The 23,668-nt window shown below is 36.9% G+C and overlaps 1 protein-coding gene across 14 annotated transcripts in view; it reads right to left on the bottom strand.

The window, feature by feature from the left end:
* Nucleotides 1–23,668, bottom strand: part of CEP170 (centrosomal protein 170) — a 129,727-nt gene that overhangs the window by 90,655 nt on the left and 15,404 nt on the right. For all 14 annotated transcript variants that reach the window (XM_041751085.1, XM_041751117.1, XM_041751104.1 and 11 more), the window contains one exon: nt 7,381–7,526. In XM_041751085.1, the coding sequence (XP_041607019.1) occupies nt 7,381–7,485 (105 nt within the window). In that variant the 5' untranslated portion in view covers nt 7,486–7,526. The remainder of the gene's footprint in view (nt 1–7,380; nt 7,527–23,668) is intronic.

The raw sequence follows: 23,668 nt of genomic DNA, 5'->3' as shown, positions 1-23,668 counted from the left end.
TTTGGGTGGAGGCTTTTGGGTTTTCTATGTACAGTATCATGTCATCTGCAAAGATGGAGAATTTGACTTCTTTGCCAATCTGCATGCCTTTTCTTTTTGTTGCCTGATTGCTGAGGTGAACACTTGTAGTACTATGTTGAATAGCAGTGGTGAGAATGGACATCCTCTGTCGTGTTCCTGATCTTAGGGGAAAGGCTCCCAGTGCTTCCCCATTGAGAATGGTATTTGCTGTGGGATTTTTGTAGATGGCTTTGGAGATGCTGAGGAATGTTCCCTCTATCCCTACACTCTGAAGAGCTTTGATCAAGAATGGATGATGTATTTTGTCAAATGCTTTCTCTGCATCTATTGAGAGGATCACATGGTTCTTGTTTTCTCTTGCTGATATGATCTATCACATTGACTGCTTTACGAGTGTTGAACCAGCCTTGCATCCCGGGGATTAATCCCACTTGGTCATGGTGAATAATCTTCTTAATGTACTGTTGGATCCTACTGGCTAGTATCTTGTTGAGAATTTTTGCATCTGTGTTCATCAGGGATACTGGTCTATAATTTTCCTTTTTGGTGGGGTCTTTGTATGGTTTTGGAATTAAGGTGATGCTGGCCTCATAGAATGAATTTGGAAGTACTCCATCTCTTTCTATCTTTCCAAACAGCTGTAGTAGAATAGGTATGATTTCTTCTTTAAACGTTTGATAGAATTCCCCTGGGAAGCCATCTGGCCCTGGACTCTTGTGTCTTGGGAGGTTTTTGATGACTGCTTCAATTTCCTCCCTGGTTATTGGCCTCTTCAGGTTTTCTATTTCTTCCTGTTCCAGTTTTGGTAGTTTGTGACTTTCCAGAAATGCATCCATTTCTTCTAGATTGCCTAATTTATTGGCATACAGCTGTTCATAATATGTTTTTAAAATCGTTTGTATTTTCTTGGCGTTGGTAAGTGATCTCTCCTTTCTCATTCATGATTTTATTAATTTGAGTCTTCTCTCTCTTCTTTTTAATAAGGCTGGCTAATGGTTCATCTATCTTATTAATTCTTTCAAAGAACCAACCTCTGGTTTTGTTGATCTGTTCCACAGTTCTTCTGGTCTCGATTTCATTGAGTTCTGCTCGAATCTTTATTAACTCTCTTCTTCTGCTGGGTGTAGGATCTATTTGCTGTTTTTTCTCTAGCTCCTTTATGTGTAAGGTTAGCTTTTGTATTTGAGTTCTTTCCAGTTTTTGAATGGATGCTTGTATTGTGATGTATTTCCCCCTCAGGACTGCTTTTGCTGCATCCCAAAGATTTTGAACGGTTGTATCTTCATTCTCATTAGTTTCCATGAATCTTTTTAATTCTTCCTTAATTTCTTGGTTGACCCTTTCATCTTTTAGCAGGATGGTCCTTAACCTCCACGTGTTTGAAGTCCTTCCAAACTTCTTGTTGTGATTTAGTTCTAATTTCAAGGCATTATGGTCTGAGAATATGCAGGGGACGATCCCAATCTTTTGGTATCGGTTCAGACCCGATTTGTGACCCAGTATGTAGTCTATTCTGGAGAAAGTTCCATGTGCACTTGAGAAGAATGTGTATTCAGTTGAGTTTGGATGTAAAGTTCTGTAGACATCTGTGAAATCCATCTGGTCCAGTGTATCATTTAAAGCTCTCGTTTCCTTGGAGATGTTGTGCTTAGAAGACCTATCGAGTGTTAGAAAGCGCTAGATTGAAGTCACCAAGTATAAGTGTATTATTATCTAAGTATGTCTTAACTTTGGTTATTAATTGATTGATATATTTGGCAGCTCCCACATTTGGGGCATATATATTGAGGATTGTTAAGTCCTCTTGTTGGATAGATCCTTTAAGTATGATATAGTGTCCCTCTTCATCTCTCACTACAGTCTTCGGGGTAAATTTTAGTTTATCTGATATAAGGATGGCTACCCCTGCTTTCTTTTGAGGACCATTTGAATGGTAAATGGTTCTCCAACCTTTTATTTTCAGGCTGTAGGAGTCCTTACGTCTAAAATGAGTCTTTGTAGACAGCAAAGAGATGGGTCTTCCTTTTTTATCCAGTCTGAAACCCTGTGCCTTTTAATGGGATCATTTAGCCCATTCACATTCAGTTACTATTGAAAGATAGGAATTTAGTGTTATCATAATACCTATTTAGTCCCTGTTTTTGTGATTGTTTCTTTGGACTTCCTCTTTCTTTTACAGAGTCCCCCTTAATATTTCTTGTAGAGCTGCTTTGGTGGTCACATATTCTTTCAGTTTCTGCCTATCTTGGAAGCTCTTTATCTCTCCTTCTATTCTGAATGAGAGCCTTGCTGGATAAAGTACTCTTGGCTGCAGGTTCTTCTCATTTAGGACCCTGAATATATCTTGCCAGCCCTTTCTGGCCTGCCAGGTCTCTGTGGAGAGGTCTGCTGTTAACCTAAGACTTCTCCCCATAAAGGTTAGGGATTTCTTGTCCCTTGATGCTTTAAGGATCTTGTCTGTATCTTTGGAATCTGCAAGTTTCACTATTAAATGTTGGGATGTTAAACGGTTTTATTGATTTTAGGTGGAGGATCTCTCTATCTCCTGGATCTGAATGCCTGTTTCCCTCCCCAGGTTAGGGAAGTTCTCAGCTATGATTTGTTCAAATATACTTTCTGATCCTCTGTCCCTTTCAGTGCCGTCTAGAACCCCAATTAAACGTAGATTTTTCCTTCTGAGGCTGCCATTTATTTCCCTTAACCTTTCCTCATGATCTTTTAATTGTTTTCCTCTTTTTTCCTCAGCCTCGTTCCTTGACATCAACTTGTCTTCTATGTCACTCACTCGTTCTTCTACCTCATTAACCCTCGTCGTTAGGACCTCCAGTTCGGATTGCAACTCATTTAACTGATTTTTAATTTTGGCCTGATTAGATCTAAATTTTGCAGTCATGAAGCCTCTTGATTCCTTTATGCTTTTTTCCAGAGCCACCAGTAGCTTTATAATTGTTCTTCTGAATTGGCTTTCTGACATTGAATTGTAATCCAAATTCTGTAACTCTGTGGGAGAGAGTACTGTTTCTGTTTCTTTTGTAGTGAGTTCTTCCTTTTTTTTTTTTTTCACTATGAAAATGCTTTAATGGTGGCATCTGTACAGCATGTGACGTCCAGACAGGAAAAAGAGTGAGTGCACACAGAGACACGGCTATCAGAGAACAGGTTGTGAGTGAATAAAGAGTTCACACAGCTTCCACGCTTTCTAGTCATTTTGCTCAGTGGAGAGGGGCTAAAAGCAAGTCATACTGGAAAAAGGAAGGAAAAAAAAAAGGGGGAGGGAACAAACAACAAACTAAAGACAAGGAGGGGTATTCTCTGATTCGATAAATTGTAAGTCCCTCGACTTCCCCTGGAATTTTCCAGTGCTGCTTGGTCAAGAACTTGCTCTTCCCCTGTCCTTCCAGCTGGTCTTCTGGGGAAGGGGCCTGCTGTGCTGATTCTCAGGTGTGTGCACCTGGGGGAGCTGCCCACCCCCTGTTGGGTGCCAGGCTCTGTGGGAGCTGTTTATCCTATGAGGCCTCTGCTCCCTGGCGCCCTGCTCAGTCCCAGGCACAAGGCGACACCAGGAGGAACAACAACAGTGGCGGTGGTCAGCTCTCCAGCTCTGGAGTCAGCTCTACCAGCAACTACTGCTGTCTCCCAGTCCACAGGGGCCTGGATGCTCTGGGGGTGGGGGGGCACTGATCTGCACAACTCAGGGTCGATGGTGGCAGGAGCGTCCTTATTATCCTGTGTCCTCCCAGCCTCTGCCTGTCCCAAGGGGAGCGCTGGATCCTGGGCTATGTCCCCTGGCGCCCTGGGCTCCAGGGTCTGCGCCGCTGGAATCGTGCTCCCAGGCTGCACAGCCCCCTCTGCATAGAGCTGCCGCCTGAGCGGCCCCCGGGGCCCCACCGGGCGCACTCCAGCCCTTTTTGGAGCTCCGCCCGTGGTGTGTGGCGCCCTCTCCCCTGGGCCACACTTCATCTGTTAGTAGCCCCAGGAACCTGGGGGCTCCACTGCCCCTCCTGGGATCCTGCCCGAGTTCCCTGTGAGCGCCTTTCCATCAGGGAAGATTGGTAAAGTTCCTGTTTCTCCGGGACTGGACTTCCCTGTCCTGGAGGCACTCGCTACCTGGCCTTAGCCCAGCTCCTCGTGGGGTGGGATGGGGGGAGGGCCTCCCTCTTGGATGCTGTTTTATTTATTTATTTTTTTCCGTCTTCCTACCTTGATAGAAGTGCAAACTCTTCTCACTGTAGCATTCCAGCTGTTCTCTCTTTAAATCTCAGGCCAAATTCGTAGGTTTTCAGGATGATCTGAAAGTTATCTAGGTAAGTTGGTGGAGATAGGTGACTTGGGGATCCTACTCTTCCGCCATCTTATATACTCTGGATTTAAACCTTTATAAGATATATATAATTTTGCAAATATTTTCTCCCACTCTAGGTGTTGTCTTTTCATTTGAGGGGTAATGTCCTTAGATATCCAAGTTTTTTATTTTAATGAAGTCTCATTTACCTACTTTTTCCTTTGGGGCTGGTGCTATTGGTGTCATATCTAAGAATCCACTGCCAAATCTAAGGTTATGATGGCTTATCCCTATGTTTTCTTCTCAGAGCTTTATGGCTTTAGCTCTTAAATTTAGGTCATTGGTCCATTTTAAGTTAATTTTTATATGATGTGTGGCAGGGATCCAACTTCATTCTTTTGTATATGGAAATCCAGTTATCCCAAGCCTCATCTGTGAAAGAGTCTATTCTTTCCTACACTGAATGAACTTAACACTCTCAAAAAAATAAGTTGTCCATTGTAATAGTTTCCTAACAAAGTATCACAAGATGGCTTAAAACAACACAAATTTATCCTCTCACAGTCTGGACTCTAAAAATCCAAAATCAAGGAAATAAGATAGGGCCTTATTTCCTCTAACACTTGTAGAGAGGATCTTTTCTTTCCTTGCCTCTTCCAGCTTCTGGTGGACTCAGGTGTTCTTTGGTTTCTGGCAGCCTGTCATCTCCACTTTTGTTTTTACATAGCTGTTTTTCCTCTGGGTCTGTCTTTTCCTTTCCTTATGAGGACATCGAGTCATATTAGATTAGTGTCCATCCTAATGACTTTATCTTGACTATTTCCAAATAAGGGCACATTTGCAGGTATGGAAGATTAATGCTTCAATACGTTTTTTAGGGGGACACAATTCAAACCAGATACAGCCACAGATATATATACAGAGGCTTATTTCTACACTCTATTCTATTCCACTTGTCTATATAGAGTCTGCCTTTATACAAGTCAGTATCACCAGCTTTGTAGTGTTTTGAAATCCTTTTCAGGATTGTTTTACCCTTTTTTTTTAATTTTGCCAGACTTTGACAAGATTTTACTTTGCCAAACTTAGCCAAACTCTTCAGAAACAAAACATCTTTTATTATCAGTCTTTATTATGGGTCACATTTTTCTGCTTCTTTACAAGACTGAGTTTTTATTATATACCAGACACTGTAAATTTTGCCTTTTGGGAATGTTGGATATTTCTGTATTTCTATAAATATTCTTGAACTTTGTTATGGGACATAGTTAAGTTACTTGAAAAGAGTGTGACCCTTGGGTACTGCTTTTCAGATTTAGATGAAGGCAGAACTCAGTCTATGGTAAATTACTCACTACTACTGAGGGGGTAGAGATCAATGCCTCATGAATTACGAGGTTTTGCAGTCTTGCTGTTAAGAGAGGCACCATTCCTGACCATGCTACTGCCCCGCACTGTCAACTCTATCCTTTTCTTTGCTTTTTTCCTCCCTCTCTGGGTTATTTTCTTCACATATCTGTGCTAAACAATACTCTACAGAATACTGAAGGATTACCCCTGCCAAGTTCTTTTTCTGTGTACCTCTTTCCTCTCTGATGTCCTGTGAACTGGAACTACCTTGTTCTCCTTAGACTCACAGCTTTCTCCCTCCTCCTCAGAAATTGTCAGACAACTTCCATTTGTTATACATAGTCCAGGAATAGACACCATAACAGTCATGTCTCTTAATATTCTTATTTCTATCTAAGACGAGACTTATCCTGCAAGCTCCCTAACAATCATTCTCACATTTCTTGGCTGGTTGATTCAAATGCCACATAGAAAGCACCTCTTCACTATCTGGTAAATGAGCTCCCCCTATTTGTGCCTAAGATAGGGTCTAATTCTATGAGGCCTTTATCCAAACAGAATCAGTACTGCCTTTTTGTCAGTTGGCACTCTCAACACCTTATCTCACTGAGAACCACAAAAAATATCTGTACTACTCTATTCCTAGCACTTATGTTGTTTAATTAAGGTGTCATTGTATGCAACTTACTCATACACTACACTTAGTACATTCATATACTATACTCACATAGCTATATAGTGGCTTCAGTTTTATTGCCCCAGAACTGTAAAATAAGTTCCCTAATTTTAAAGTAAACATGTATAACTAACATATGTAAATTTGATTTTTCTAGGGATAACTCAGGGTTTCTCAATCTCAGCACTATAGATATTTAGGGCCAGATACCTCCTTGTTGTGTGTGTTTAGGGTGGGGAGAGAAGTATCCTGTACACTATAGGATGCTTAATAGCACACGTGGCCTCTTGGCCTCTACCTACTAAATGTCAGCTGTGACCACATCCAACCTCCCACCACATTTAACAATCCGATATTGCCAAATGTCCTTTGGGGAGGTGGCAAGATCGCCCCAGCTGAGAACTACTAGGCTAAGAGAATGAACATTTCTATCCTTAAGTATTTGTTTACAGTTTTTAACAACAGAAAAAGGAGGAAGAGTAAGGGGATAAGACTTAATTCCAAACTGACAGGAACCTGTTAAAATAACTAATTCTCAAAAATCTGGAGATCCATTTTTCTGCTAATTACCTTACTCAAATACATTGTAAATGTTTTAAAAATAACTTCTTTATACATAATACAGTAAATACCATCAATCTTTAATTATGCTCAATCTACTGAAAGGTATCATAATGAACACCTTGAAAAGAAGCAGAGAAACTAATTTCCCTATCATTGAAGCATTCATGATTAAAATTCAGTTTTACTTCATGCTATGCTAATTTTATGAATTATTTACAAGTCTTAAAGTACATAATGTGAAACTTCTTACTTGAAAATAAACTTCTCTACTCTGAGATCTCATTTTTCAAAATATATTCTCCAAGACTTAAAGCTTATTTTTAGGCGATTCAAGAGGGAGAAAATTAATTAAACTGGTAGCTAGAGTTAAAAGAAGGAGAGCCAGAAAGTTCACATCTATGTAGTGTTATTCTCCAAAGGAACAGAAGAATATTTTATACCAGCTCCCAGTTTTGAGTAGACACATCTAGAAGTCTAATGCAATTACCTGCAACATGAGCTCACAGTCATCTCTTCCAACAAAAATCATTTCTCGTGGCAGCCTGTGGCGAGTGCCTCCACTGCTCACCAAAAACCAGGATGTTAAGCTCATTTTCTGCTTAGCTTCTAAGTCTCTGGCAAAACTACGTCATCCTGCAGAGATATTGAAGAAAAACATACATTCAGATATTTTTAGCTTTAGTATCTATTCATCAAACTTTTTAAAGTAGGCTTAAGAATAGAACTGCATTAATCATCTACTCCTAGCTAAGTAAACAGTCCAGAGGTCCTACAACATAATAGATTTACCAAATTCTCAGGAGTGTATTAAGTCCAAAGACTCAATATTAAGAGTTCAATTAAAAAGGAAGATATTAAATTAAATAGTCAACCAATTCACACTTATCACACTTCTGAAAGGCTTTGAGTACAGCTTATAAAGGTCTACAATTCTCAAGTAAATGATCATGATATTATGTTAACCTGAGTAAAAACGAACATTATACAAATAAATGTCTGATTTATAAATAATTTGAGAAAGACTAAGTTCAAATGTATATATTTGATATCTGATTAAGAACTGTAAGTAAAAACCAAAGAAATTGTCAACGAAGCACAGACCACTGAAAGAACTTTTAAAAATATGCAATTGCAATTTCTCTGTCCTCACATGTACTTCGTTCGCTTTCTTAGGACATTTTTCTAGAGTAGCAATTTTTTTCGTTTTTTGTTCTTGGAACCCATTACACTCTTTTGTTTTATTTTTTAAAAAATTTATTTGAGAGACAGAGAGCAAGAGCGAGAGAGAGCATGAATGGGGGAAAGGCAGAGAAAGGGAGAAGCAGACTACCCAGTGAGCAGGGAGCCCATGCAGGGCTCGATCCCAGGACCCCAGGACCATGACCTGAAGGCAGATGCTTAACTGAGTCAACCACACACACCCCTCATTTCACTATTTTTTTAAAAAAAGAACCCCAAAGAGCATTTTGTTTATATGGGTTACATATGTCATTTACCATAAAAAGAAATGAAAACTGAGAAACGAAGATTTATTCATTTAAAAAAGAAGGCCTGCCTTCATTCAGATAATTAGAAAAGAGAAATTTAATAGTTTTCTCAAAGAACTGTAGTTTTTTCTTTGAAACTAGATCAAAACTTTGAAAGTTTCTTGAAGTTTACTTATAATAAGATATCTGAAACTTTTTATAGTATGCTACATGAAAATTCATCTTCAACTTTGAAGGAATCTTGTATTATAAATTCATCATTTGGAAAATATTGGTTCCCTGAGTTACACAGATCTTCCAAATGATGACACATTCATTTTATTATTTAAAAACATCCCATTCATTAATTTCACCACTCATCTCCTCAAAAAAGCCTTTAAGTGCTAGGTAGCTGTTAGGATCATGGTGGCAGAATCAAGTTTTCTAAAATCCTAATTTTCTCTTGAAACCTCAAATTTTATTGACAACAAAATACTACCATTTCTTTTTCTTTTCTTTTTTTTTTTTTTTTTTTGAGATGACAGGCTTTGTTTGCAAAATACTCAAGTCTACAAAACCATAAATTTGTCCATCAGTCATTGTTTCAAGTAACAAGGTGCTCCATGAAACAAGTGGGTAGTGCAGTTCACAACTCAATGATACAGATGCTTCCCATTGGGACAACCAGGTACTTTGGTATACAACATAAGTGCTTTATATGTCCTTCTAATTACTTGTACAGAATATTAAAAAGATGTGACTCATTTTTACCACTTTATCAAAGACATTCTTAAGTGAAACTGGATTTTTTTTTTTAACTGCAGGTACATGGCAGTGAAGGATACAATTACTATTAGTATAGTTCGGCCTAGATCTATGCCAAGCAACGAGCAGCTTTACCCACCTTTCTTTTTATACTAGAAGTTCAAAAAAGGTAAATAATGTTTTGATGTTATTATGAAAATACTTTTAACCTCTTGAACCTTTGAAATGGTTTCAGAACTCCCAGAGGCCTGTGGATTGAGCTTTGAGAACCACTGTGCTACAGAAGGTGGCTATGTCATTTAGAACTTAAACTTTGGAGTCAGACTGACAGATCAAGAATCTGTCTTGTCTCTTGATTCCAACACTTTACTTTTTATTCAACATGACCTGGGGCAAGTTACTTCTCTCCTGCTCATTAGTTTATTCTTTCCTAAAATGGGGTAATGATAGTTAGTATCTACTCAATACTTTTTTCTTAGGAATCAAAAAACTATTTGTAAATATTTTTTCCAAGAAATGGCACATTGTGTTACAATTTAAATAGAAGCAAACTATACTACGGTGAACTGAAACATTCTGCAATAAGAACTGTATCTATACATTAAAGCAAAATCCTACAAAATGTAGAATTTTATGTCAAGGTAAAAATATTATGGATTATAAATTTATCAACACATACAAGAAACAGTGGGTTTCACTAAAACAGGCAAATAATATTCTGTAAAATCCAAACAATAGGGACTACTGGATGGCTCAGCAGTTGAGCGTCTGCTTTTGGCAGCTCACGGCATGACTCGATCTGGAGATCGAGTCCCATGTCAGGCTCCCTGTGAGGAGCCTGCTTTCCCTCTGAACTATGTATCTGCCTCTTCTCTCTCTCTCCATGTCTCTCATGAATAAACAGACAAAATCTTAAAAAAAAAAAAAAAGCCTAAACAATCAAGTCTTGCTCCACTCTCAGCTTACCAATTGATATGGTCAATTTATTTGGATTTTTAAATCTTTCATCCACCTAACTCGGTCTGGAAATGTTGTTAATCTTCCAACTGTCTAGTCTCTATCAAATTGGCTTTTAGCATTTCACATGTACATCCTGGCCAAGTCAACACAGAATCAAAAAAATTTTATGAAAGAAAAACCCTCCAATCTAAATACAGCATTTAAGTTGCATACTGTGTTTATAAACCAACTAAAGAACAATTTTGAAACATGATATTAATAAGTAAGCTATTATTTATATATTTATTTAAAGGTACTGGAAAACAAAAAACTACAATAAGACATGTTAAAAGGAAATGAAGTTAGTCTAAACACTGAAAACTAAAACAGCACAGCCAAACATGGTAATGGGAATACAATGTTTTCAAAATCAAATTTTTTTTTTAAATTTTTTTTTTTTATTATTTATTTATGATAGTCACAGAGAGAGAGAGAGAGGCAGAGACACAGGCAGAGGGAGAAGCAGGCTCCATGCACCGGGAGCCCGATGTGGGATTCGATCCCGGGTCTCCAGGATCGCACCCTGGGCCAAAGGCAGGCGCCAAACCGCTGCGCCACCCAGGGATCCCCTCAAAATCAAATTTTATGTGAACATTGTTTGTATGCTACAAAAACACTGTTTTAAGTATTTAGATAACATCAAATAGAATTATATTAATACACAAATATGTAATCTATAATTCTATAATATGAATATACAAACAATAATTATAGTTTACCTCTGAACAACAGTTCGAACTGCATGAACCTGCTTATATGTGGATTTTGTGATACAGTATGATTACAATTTCTCTTCCTTATGATTTTCCTAATAACATTTTTCTTTTCTCTAGCTTACCTAATTCTAAGATTATAACACATAATACATGTAACATAACAATATGTGTTAACAGTTTGTTATTGGTAAGGCCTCTGGTCAACAGTAGGCTATCAGGAGTTACATTTTAGGGGAGTCAAAAGTTATACATGGATTTGCAACTGTGTAGGGCTTGGAACTCCTCTAACACCTGTATTGTTCAGGGGTCAAATACATATAATTACATAAAATATGAAAATAATGGATTTTAATATATTTTTTTGACTTTCACTGACACTTGAGATAAATAAGCGGATACATAATTTCTGAAACAAAATAAAAGTTATCTTCAAGATGAGGGGTATTTATTTACTGGAGTGGTACAACGGCCTTGAGACCTCTTCTAGCTTCTCAACAGCAGGTGGGAATGAGATATCACAAAAAAAACTACTGCTTTTCCATTTTTACATAGGGCTCTCTCCTTATCTAAGACAGCTTTCTCACTGGTCCTTCAATTCCAATGATCTTTTTCTACTCATTGAGTAATATAAACACTCACAGATAAAACTGAAACCTGGTTGAGAGCTTCCTCAAAGACCAAGCTAGGTTTCAGCTCAGGATCCTCTAAGGGTTGGGGGAATAAGAAGCCTTTAGGTTTAACAATTGTAGAGAAATGCCCGAGGTGTTGACCAGATGTGATAGCAGTTACATTTCCTTGTACAGTTTCTGGATGAGCCAAGAAAACATGTGTTTTGGAGTAGACTTTCTGAATTAAAACCCCAGTCCCTCATGCTAAGTGACTCAAAACCCCAAAAATGACAAAAATAACAAATGCTTCTCAATTTTAGATATATCTGTACAAAGAAAAAAAAAACCCAAAGAGAGAATATCTAAAGACAAAATGAAACACAGATATGGTATCTTATAATACCTGGCATATGGAAGGTACCCAATTAATGTTCATCTCCTTCTCTCCCTCTCCTCCTAATCTTTTCTGCCAAATAATACCCTAAAGTTGTAACTTGAGACTAGAACAGTATCAACCAAACAAGTAACATTTATTGAGTATTTTCTATGTCAATTCTCTAAAGTATTCACTTAAAGGACACTTCAGGATAAAAATTGTGACAATATAATGTAGCTCATGGATTAATCATAAAATTAAAAATGTTAGTCTTTATATTTCATTCATATTTCAATTCTAGAGAAGTAAGTTTAATGGATCATTTATTAAAATTCCTACAACACTTTCTCAAAGCATGAGCAGTCTTCATTGGGATCTAAAGTCTGATTGTACAGAGGATCATTGAGTTTTTTGAAGACTGCAGGCCCAGGCCCTCTTACATATTCAAATTATACCACAAACTATAACCTTTGCCCTGTGATTCTGCATTCTTCCAATCAGAGGTGGGGTATAATCTCCCACTTCTTAACTCTAGGCTCTGCCTTATAATTTGTTTTGGCCAACAGGATGACATCAGTATACGTGATCCAAATAGAGCCTAAAATGTGCTTGGGCAATTGGCTTGCCCTCTTGCACCTCTGCCATCACCAAAAACAAACAAACAAACAAACAAACAAACATGCCCTGGCTAGCCTATTTGTCCAAGATGAATGAGAGATATGTGAAACAGACATAGATCTAACAAGTAACTTGAAATAGGGTGGTCAGTATATCATCCAACCTCCAGCTAAACAACAGATATATGAGCAAAAAATGAAAATGTTGTTTGAAGTCCCTAACAGATGTGAGCTGATTTGCTTCACCACTGACTATAATGCACATGGAGTATAATTTACTAAAATACAGTATCTTTCCGTAAGTACATTCAGTCCAATACTTTCACTTGAGTATCTTTAGAATTTACAAATGAAATGTTTTCATTGTCTCTTTTCCCAATTTACTCTTTTCTTGATGGTAACATTTATTTGTATAATTAAATATAAGGCTGCTATATATATCACAGAACTAAAAATTAGAGGTAAAGCTCTCAGCTTATTGTAACAAAGAACCAATAATTGGAAAATCCAGCAGTGGTAGAAAATGCAAGCTCCCTTTCTTTGGGTGGGGAGGCAATATCCTTAGTTTACTTTTTTCCCCTATGGAGTTCAGTTTACTACAAGAGACTACTCCCATATCCCTCACTAATGGGCAATAAACACACTGCTGATATTGTAAGAGCTAAACAAAGAAGTGGTTTAGGGGGTTTCACTGCTCTAGTTGCAGTTTCTACATATTAATCTCCTTGGCTAAGCAAAGCACTTCTACTCTAGTAAGCAATCTAATTCCTAAGCTTAGGAATATCAAAAAAATGTGTTAACAGGAAGCTCCAGGAATCCACTTCTCCACATAAACGACTATTGAACTCCTAATAACTATATGAAGTAACTGTTTGGGGGCTCTGGTGTCTAGCCAAACAACTGCTAAACTTCAGTATTTTGCATGGTAGCACGTACCATCCCCATTTCCTATTCCAAAAGCTCCAAGAAGTAGCTTGTGGATATCCTCCTGAATTTCTAGCATGACTCACTGGAGAGGATATATAATAAAGACTTTCTCATCAAAATATTGGATTGTGTGCTCTGGCTGCTGTTTGATACTTTTTATCATGAGCCTTTGTGCTGGCCATCATTGCTTCAACTCCTAAAGGCTGAAGCATCTTTTAAGGAATTTGGAGAGTCAAGTGTGCATGTTTCTTTGTTTCTTTCCCTTTTGGGAATCAGGTATTTAAGGAAATCCTTATGAAGTCACTGGCTGACCACAGAGATAACAAAAAAGAAATTTTAGTGACCACACACAACAAGGAATACACACCTTGCAAACACAGTTTCAAAGAGTAACATACAGCTGGCTTCAGCATTCAACAAGGGATATTCAGCAATCCCTAAGTAGTGTGGGATAATTAAATTTCCAGATTTATCACAATATAATACTTTAATATCCAGTTTGGTTCTCAAACTATATAGAGAGCAAGCAACAGGAAAACTCACTTGTGGGGGGGGAAAATGGACAGAAACCATCCCTGGGGAAGCCCAGACATTTTAATTATTAGTCAAAGGTAATAAATCAACTGCCTTACATGTGTTATGTGACAAAGAACTAAGGGAAATCAGCAAAATGATCTATGAGAAAGCCAAGATCATAATAGGAAGATACAAATAATATAAAATGAAAGGTCACTATGGAAGTTCAATAGCAGATTTCAGCAAAAAGAAGAAATGATCAGCAAATCTGAGGGTAAGACAACTTGAAATATCTAGTGTGACAGAAAAAAAAAAAAGAGTAATATAAACAGAGCCTGAGGGATCTGTAGTATATTGTCAAATGTAGCCACACATACATTATAGGAGTCCCAGAAGAAGAAGAGACAGAGAAAGGGGAAGAAATGACAAAAAACTTGCCAAGTCTGAGGAAAGATATAAACACATCCAAGAAGCTCAACAAACTCCAAGCAGGATAAATTCACTCAGATCCAGACTCAGCCATATTATACTCAAACTGCCAAAACTGAAAGAAAAAGACCATTTTGAAAACATCAAGAGAAGACACTTGTCATGTATCCCTAATAAGATTAATGGCTGATTTCTCCTCATAAGCCATGGAAGTGAGAAAGCAGTGGGATGGCATATTTATAAAGTCTAAGGTTAAAAACTGTCAACCAAGAATTCTGTATCTAATAAAACTAAATCTTATAAATGAATCACAATTAAGACTTTCCAGTTAAGCAAAAGCTGACAGTTCATTGCCAGTATACTGACCTACAGAAAAATGCAAAAGAAAGACTTTCAGGCTGATATGAAAAGACACTAGAAAGTAACTAGAAGCCATGAGAAAAATTAAAGACAACAAAAGTAAAATAAATATGTAGGTAAATATAAATCCAAGATGATTGTTCTTCTGATATGATTTGTAGCTTTTCTCTTTTTCCAGTATGATTTAATAGGCAAATACATACAACAAAACTTATAAAGCGGGATGCCTGAGTGGCTCAGTGGTTGAGCATCTGCTTTCGGCTCAGGGCGTGATCCTGGGGTCCTGGGATCGAGTCCTGCATCGGGTTCTCTGCAGGGAGCCTGCTTCTCCCTCTGCCTGTGTCTCTCCCTCTCTCTCTGTTTCTCATGAATAAATAAATAAAATCTTACAAAAAGAAAACTTATAAAGCTATGTCAATAGGAATACAATATATAAAATGTAATCTGTGACAAATATAAAATAACACAGGAGGGAGGGAGATGTACAGAAGCAAAGTGTTTGTATACTCTTAAAATTAAGTTGGTATTACTGAAATTAGGTTATTATAAATTTAAGATGTTATTTGTAATCCTCAAGGTAACCACTAAGAAAATAACTAAAAAAACACAGAGGAAAGGAAATCTAATGACACATTAGCAAAAAATCAACTAAGTACAAAAAACATGCAGTAGTGGAGAAATGGAGGAATAACAACAACAAAAAACTTAAAAGAATGTAAAAAATAGGTGACAAAAGTAAATTCTTCAGAAATCATATTAAACACATATGTATTAAACTCTCCTATAAAAAGGCAGAAAAAGGAGGTCAGATACAATTGCAAGATCTGTTGGGGTGCCTGGGTAGCAGCTGGTTGAGCATCCGACTTTTGGTTTCAGTTCAGGTCATGATCACAGCGTTGAGATGGAGTTCTCAGTTGAGCTCTACACTCAGCAGGAAGTCTGCTTGAGATTCTCTCCTTCTCCCTCTGTCCCTCCCCTCCCTCCAGCTTGCCCTCACTTTGAATCTTCAAAACAAATAAGATCTCTCTATACACTGCCTACAAGAGTTTCTATAGATACAAGGACACAAAGAGGTTAAAAGGTTGAAAAAAGATATTCCATGCAAATTTTAACTCCCCAAAAAGTAGAAGTGGCTGTATTACTATCAGAAAAAATAAATTTCAAAGAAAGATTATAAGAAACAAAAGAGGACATTACATATTGATAGAAGATTCAACATAGCAACACATAAAAAATGTAAACATATATGTACCTAACAACAGAGGCTCAAAAGATACAAAGCAAAAATGAACAGAATTTTAAAAGTGGACAGTTGAACAATAATAGTAAGAAACTTCAACACCCCATTTTTAACAATGAAACAAAAACTAGACAGAAGATCAATAAACAGAGGACTTGACAGCACTACAAACCAATATACCTAACAGACATATATAAAATGCTCAATTCAACTACACAAAGCACATTCTCCAGGACAGCCCATTATGTTAGACCAGAAACAACTTAATTTCAAGAGTGAGAAGTGCAAAACTACTTTTCCAATCACAATAGAAGGAAATTAGAAATCAGTAACAGAAATGAAAACAGGAATATTCTCAATAGGTGGAACTTAACACACTGTCAACAACCAATGGGTAAAAGAAGCAGTCATAAGAGAATGAAAAAATCTAATGAGACAAGTGAATATAAGAACATAACATACCAAAACTTATAGGACTGTACAAAAGCAGTATTAAGAGGGAAATTTACTGCTGTGAATGTATATATTTAAAAAGAAATATCTTAGACTAATAACTTGTTATTAACTATTAATCATCTGTAATTCTTAACACCTTAAGGAATGAGAAAAGAGGAAACGAAACACAAAGCTACCTGAAGGAAGAAAATCATAAAGAATAAAAATAAATGAAATAAGAGCATTAAAAAATAAGAGAAAAATCAATAAAAGTTATTTCTTTGAAAGAAGACTCAAATTTCAAATCCCTAACATCTGAAATAAAAATGGTGACATTGCTAATTTTGATACATAAAAAAGGATTATAAGAACATTACAAACCGGTGTAAGCAAAAAACTGGATAACCTAAATGAAATTGACTAATTCTAGAAACACAACCAAACCAAGTTAAATCATGAAAATACAGAAAAATAGAATGGACTTATAGTATGAAGACTGAATCAGTAATAAATGCCCAACAAAGAACAGTCAAGGACCAGATGTCTTCACTGGTAAGTTCTACCTAACAGGTAAAAAGGAATTAACACCAATCCTTGTCAAAGTCTTCCAAAAATTTGAAAAGATATCCTAATTCATTCTATGAAATCAGTATTACCTGATACCACAGACATAAAAACTTCAAAAAATTGATAGACCATTATCTTATACTACTGATACAACAATCTTTAACAAAATACTAGCAAACTCAATTCATTAGCGTATTTTTTAAAAAGATTTTATTTATTTATGAGAGACACAGACAGAGAGGCAGAGACACAGGCAGAGGGAGAAACAGGCTCCATGCAAGGAGCCTGATGTGGGACTTGATTCCTGGACCCTGGGATCAAGTCCTCAACCACTGAGCCACTCAGGCACTCAATTCATTGGCATATTAAAAGGACTATATAACCATAGCCATGTGAACCTATTCCTGGAAAAAAGGGATGGTTCGATACAAGAAAACCAATCAATGTGATAGACCATATTAAGAGAATGAAGGAAAAAAAAAAGATTATTTCAATTGATGCACAAAAAAAGCATTTGAAAACATTCAAAACCCTTTTCTGATAATAAAAAAGCACCTAATAAACTAGGAATAAAAGAGAACATGATAAAATCAAATATGAAAATCCCATGGCTAACACCAGACTCAAGTATGAAAGACTGAAACCTGCACCTTAAAATCAGGAACAAGACAATGCCTACTCTCATCATTTCTATTTTGTATGGTCTTGGAAATCCTAGCCATAGCCATCGTGATTAGGTAAGAAGAGAAAGAAAACATATCAAAATTGGAATGAAGGAAGTAAAAAATCATCTTTCTCCCAAGATGACATGATTTTACAGGTAAAAAATTTATATCCCTCCCCAAAGAAGGCCCCAAAAGTGTTCACAGCATGAAAGGAATCAGAAAAATTGCAGGATATAAAATCCAGTCAAAAATCAGTTGCACTTCTACTTGCAATTGAACAATCTGAAAAGGAAATTTTTTTAAGAGTTCATTATTACACCATCAAAAATAACAAAATACTTAGAATTAAATATAACCAAGATGGCTCAGGACTTATACATTGAAAAATATAAAACACGGGATCCCTGGGTGGCTTAGCGGTTTGGCGCCTGCCTTTGGCCCAGGGCGTTAATCCTGGGACTCCACACACCCAGCTACCAGCGTGAAGCTTTATTCTCCCTCTGCCTGTATCTCTGCCTCTCTCTCTCTGTGTGTCTCTCATGAATAAATAAATAAAATCTTAAAAAAAAAAAGAAAGAAAAATATAAAACAGTGCTGAAAGTTTAGAAGACCTAAATAAATGGAAAGACACTGTGTCTTCATGAACTTGAGATGTAACACTGTTAAGGTGACAAGACTATCCAATGCAAAGTAGATTTGATGCAATCCTTATCAAAATCTCAAGAGCACTGTTTGAAGAAACAGAGAAATCCATCCTAAAATTTATATGGAACCTCAAGGGACCCTGAAGAGCCAAAACAACCAAAGTGTAAATACTCAGGATGTTTCCTGATTTCAGAACTTCCTAGAAAGTAGCAGCAACTAAAATATTGCCATAAAGACAGACGTGTATCAGTGAAGCACAACAGAGAACCCAGAACTAAACCATCACATATACAGACTCCTGATTTTCAACAAGGGTGCCAATACCACTTATTGGGGAAAAGACTGTCTTTTCAACAAATGATGCTGGGAAAACTGGATATTTACCTGCAAAAGAATGGAGTTGGCCTCTCACTTGACCACATGTGAAAGTTAACTCAAAATGGATCAAAGACCCAAACAGAGGAGCTAACACTGTATAAAATTCTAACAAGAAAAAAAGAAGGGGATTTGCATGACCCTTGTATTTGGTAATGGTTTCTTACAGATGACACTGAAGCACAGGGTACAAAAGAAAAAAAAACAGATAAATCAAACTTTAAAACTTTTGTGCATCAAAGGACACTACCAAAAAACAGTGAAAGGAATGGAAGAAATATTTGAAAATCGTTTATCTGATAAGGGATTAGTGCCCAGAATATTAATCATTAGAAAAATGCAAATGAAAACCACAATGACATACCATTTCACATCCATTAGGATGTATGATCTATTATCAAAAAATGAAAACTAGTGTTGATGAGGATGTGGAGAAACTGGAACACTTGTGTGTTGCTGGTAGGGATATAAGTGCAGCTGCTGTGGTTTCTTGAAAAGTCAAACAGAGGGGCACTTGGGTGGCTCAGTCAGTTTAGCATCTGACTCTTGATTTTGGCTCTGGTAGTGGCTCAGTGATGGGATGGAGCTCTCATCTGTCTCCTTGCTCAGCGCGGAACCCTGCTTTTTTCCTCTCCCTCTGCTTTGCGCTACCCGCCCCCCATCTCTCATTAAAAACAAAACAAAACAAAACAAATTATGATTTTCCATATCATCCAGCAGTTTCACTCCTAGGTATATACTTAAAAGAATGGAAATGTATGGAGTAACAGATACCTATATACCAGTGTTCACTGCAGCATTGTTCACAAAAGCTAAAAAGGAGAAATAACTCAAGTGCCCATCAGGATGAGTAAATAAAATACGATTTGCACATTCAATGAAATATTATTCCATCATAAAAAGAAATAAAATTTTAACATGTTACAACATGGATGAACTTCATCACATTATGCTCAGTGAAATAAGCCAGACACAAAGGGCAAATATCATATGATCCACTATCATGAGGTACCTAAAACAGGCAAATTCATGTAGATATAAGGTAGAACTGAGGTTACAAGAACTGGGGAAAGAAGGAGTTACTATTTAACAGGTGCAGAGTTTTTGTTTAGAATGACGAGAAAGTTCTAGAAACAGACAGTAGTATGTTATACACTGTGAATGGCAATTAATGTCACTGAATTTTATGCCTAAAACTGGTAAATTTTATATATATTTTTGAAGATTTTATTTATTTATTCATGAGAGACACAGAGAGAGAGGCAGAGACACAGGTAGAGGGAGAAGCAGGCTCCCTGTAGGGAGCCCAACATGGGGCTCGATCCCAGGACCTGGGATCACACCTGAGCTGAAGGCAGATGTTCAACCGCTGAGCCACCCAGGTATCTCGGTAAATTTTATATTCTGTATATTTAACCACAATATTTTAAAAATGTAATTGGAGGGGAAAAAAGCCACTTGAGCCCTCTCTCTGCCTTGAATCACTGTTTTTAAATTGGAGACATAGTGAATCCTTATTTTGCTTAGTTTTGTACTTGTTTCTGATTGCCTTTAGAACAAGTTGTATTGGACATTCAAGTTTTCCCTTAAAGCAAGGACTGGCTAACTTTGGCCTTCTGCTATTTTTGTGAAGAAAGTCTTTTTTTTTTTTTAAGATACTTTTAATTTATTATCTGAGAGAGAGAAAGCACACATGTGCATGTGAGTGGGGCGGGGGGTGGGGAGGAACAGAGGGAAGAGTAGAGAATCTCAAGCAGACTCCACACTAAGCATGAATCCTGACATGGGGCTCAATCTCACGACCCTGAGATCATGACCTGAGCCAAAATCAGGAGTCGGACACTTAACCAAATGAGCCACTCTGTGAATAAAGATTTGTAGGAACACAGACGTTTGCATTTAAACAGCCAAGCTGAGATGTGATACAGATCATATGACCTATAAAGCCTAAAATATTTACTTTTTGGCCCTTCACAGTAAAGGTTTGCTACCCCTGCCTTAAAGGACTAATACTAGTTTTTAGCTTTCCCATGTTGGATGAAAACACTTTATTTTACTTTATTTTTTAAGTAGGCTCCACTGGGTGTGGGGCCCACTGCAGTACTTGAACTCACAATCCTGAGATCAAGACCTGGGCTGAAATCAAGAGTCATACACTTAACTGATTGAGCTACTCAGGTACCCCCCAAATACTTTAAATTATATTTCACATTTATCTATTTCTTACAACTGAAAACTGAACACTGTATTTAGTGGGTCGTGATTATTACTATTATTAACAGTTACCAAACTATGCTGCAAAATAGTGAGTTTCTCAGAAATTATTAATATGCATGTATCAGTCCTAATACTATATACTGTTCTACATTTCTGAAACTCTGTACTCACATAATTTGTTTTTTCTGTTTTCTCCCTTATCAATCATTTTTCATTGTCTTAGCCCTACTCCTTCCTGCAAAACCATAAAAATAATGTAAGTATGTTGGAACTAGGCTCAAACAAATAGAATCTACACAAGAGCTCCTGTGAATAAATTAGGTGGTTTTGTACATAAATTTTTGTCACTCTGGAGGCTTTAGTTATGTTTAGATTTTTAGTTGGTAAGCAGAAGAACTCTACAAGCAGAATACTATTGTAAAACCAAGTATCATCCTTCCAAATTAAAGATCAAATTAAATAAAAATCCTGGTGTTCTTTGAATTCAAATAAAGAAATATGATACTACCAAAGTACTACTAATTTACTCTCTAGTATAACACTAGAATTGTACATAACAAGAACTTTAAAAACCAAAAGATTAGCACAAAAACTTACTAGTAAAGTTTCAGGGATTAGACCATGGGTGTATGCTGACCCATCAATCATGAAATACATAATTAGCACAGGTACGGCTTAGATTTAGATTAAAAACCTAAACAGATTCAGAGTCCTAACAGTTTTATATCTAATTATGAAAAATCAACAAAAACTGTAAATATGTATGTTTTGGATAGAAGAACCAGCTAAGAGCTTTAATTACAAACAGTAAAAATTCCAGGAAATTTCACTTAAGAATTACAAATATGAAAGCCTATTTATTAATGAAAAGTCGATACAATTTTCTGTGCTTCATTTAAAATGATTAACAATAAAACTAAAATGCAACTCAAAACTCTATTTCCCATACCAGCAAACCTCAATGACTTTTCTAACACCATAACAACTTAATTTTAAAAGCCTACAGCCTTAGAAATGCAGACTAGGAGATCCCTGGGTGGCTCAGCAGTTTCATGCCTGCCTTTGGCCCAGGGCGCAATCCTGGAGTCCCGGGATCCAGTCATGTGTCAGGCTCCCGGCATGGAGCCTGCTTCTCCCTCTGCCTGTGTCTCTGCCTCTCTCTCTCTCTATGTCTATCATAAATAAATAAATAAATAAAAATAAATCTTTAAAAAAAAAAAAAGAAATGCAGACTAGATTTGATACAAAATTATATTAGTCTGTATCTTCTGTGCTTAATTTTAGCACTGAAGAAATCTCAGAGTATGACAATGTACAAAACAGATGCCTTTCTGTAAGTCTATTCCCATGGCAGAGTAAGCCCGTCTTTTCTCTGTAGTTCTATGATACTTTTTCAAACATCTTTCATGCTATCACTTAAACTACAATTTATGGCATTAATGTTGCTGCACTATTATATGATAATGTGTCTAGCTGGTGATCTCTTTGAAAGCAAGAAAAATCTTCTTCCATCCCCAGTTGTTTCATTAAATATTTATAGAGAAACCTACCAAATCCAAGTACTCTGGGCATTTAGAGTGCATGAAGACAAGACAAAACAAAACAAAACAAAACAGAAGCTTTCCACAAGGAACTTAGTCCTTGGGGAATGTTGGCCAGTAGATGCCATGATGGAGATAAACCTAAAGTGATACCTGAACAAACAGGAGGATGTCATTACTCCACTGTGGAATGCTAACACTGGGGGTAGTATCCTTTCAAGTCCATGCACAGCTGAACCAGACGTTTATCTCTGTATCCCCAGAGCCTAACATAGCGTTCCGCCTCTAGTATCTGACAAGCTATTATTAATGAATGAATGAGTAGTTCTGGAGCTGTGGCAAATCTTGAAGTGGATAATGGGAATCTTCAGGGACAGAAGGTGAGAAATTAATCATTTAACCTTTGCTACATATAAAGCCCTTAAATCCTCATTTCCACCTTTGCCTTCAGTTGTCTCCCCCATATTCTTTATGTTGTTCACATAGTATGCAGCAGCTAACTGACAAAAGTTTAAAGCTCTGACCTTTGAAGGTCAGATGGAAGTAAACACTGGCCCAGAATCACAGTCCAGTTTCCCTGTTCCTGATAGCTATAACTGGCTTTAAAAATGGACTCTCCTGTTAGATCCTAGCTTATTTCAGAATTGAATGTACTAAAAATTTAATATTTAAGATTTAAATTAAAAAATAAAACAAAAGATGCATATGTTCAGCAGAGGACACTGCTTCAACTACACTTCTAAGTTTCAACCTCACCTATATTTTTCTGGTTTTGTTTATTTATATTTAAAAAATGTTGCTTCAAGTCACTTATAATTAAAATTGAGGACTAGTGGCAAGAAGCCAAGTGAGATTAATTACTAGAATGCTGTGAGACAATAGTGTACTCGATATGTAGTAACACTGTAACAGTTCTCTGAAACGATGCATAACATAACCAATGGCAAAGGCCAGTTTAACTCATATTATTAGGTTTGAGGAAGAAAAACTATTCTATAAATGATCCTCAGCGTATGCAATTACTTGAGCTAAAATACATGCTAAGGGCAATATATCCTCTGCTTCTGACAATCAGCTGGCTGATTCATCACCAGATGGCTTTATAGAGAATGAACTTCCTCCTATTCCACAAGTCCTGCTATCGCAGAGTAAGAAATAACTGGAGTAGCATTAGGACTATCAATCCATGCAGCTGAAAATGCTTTCCTCTAATGTATGTAATTCTTATTTTAACACAATATTATCTGTTGATAATCCAATTGTTTTCTGGTACCAGGAGGCATGAAAGGGTGAAAAGGATCTTCATGGGCT

This window comes from Vulpes lagopus, chromosome 1 (assembly GCF_018345385.1).
Source record: "Vulpes lagopus strain Blue_001 chromosome 1, ASM1834538v1, whole genome shotgun sequence".
Taxonomy (NCBI): Eukaryota; Metazoa; Chordata; class Mammalia; order Carnivora; family Canidae; genus Vulpes; species Vulpes lagopus.
This window is presented reverse-complemented; position numbering and strand designations above follow the sequence as displayed.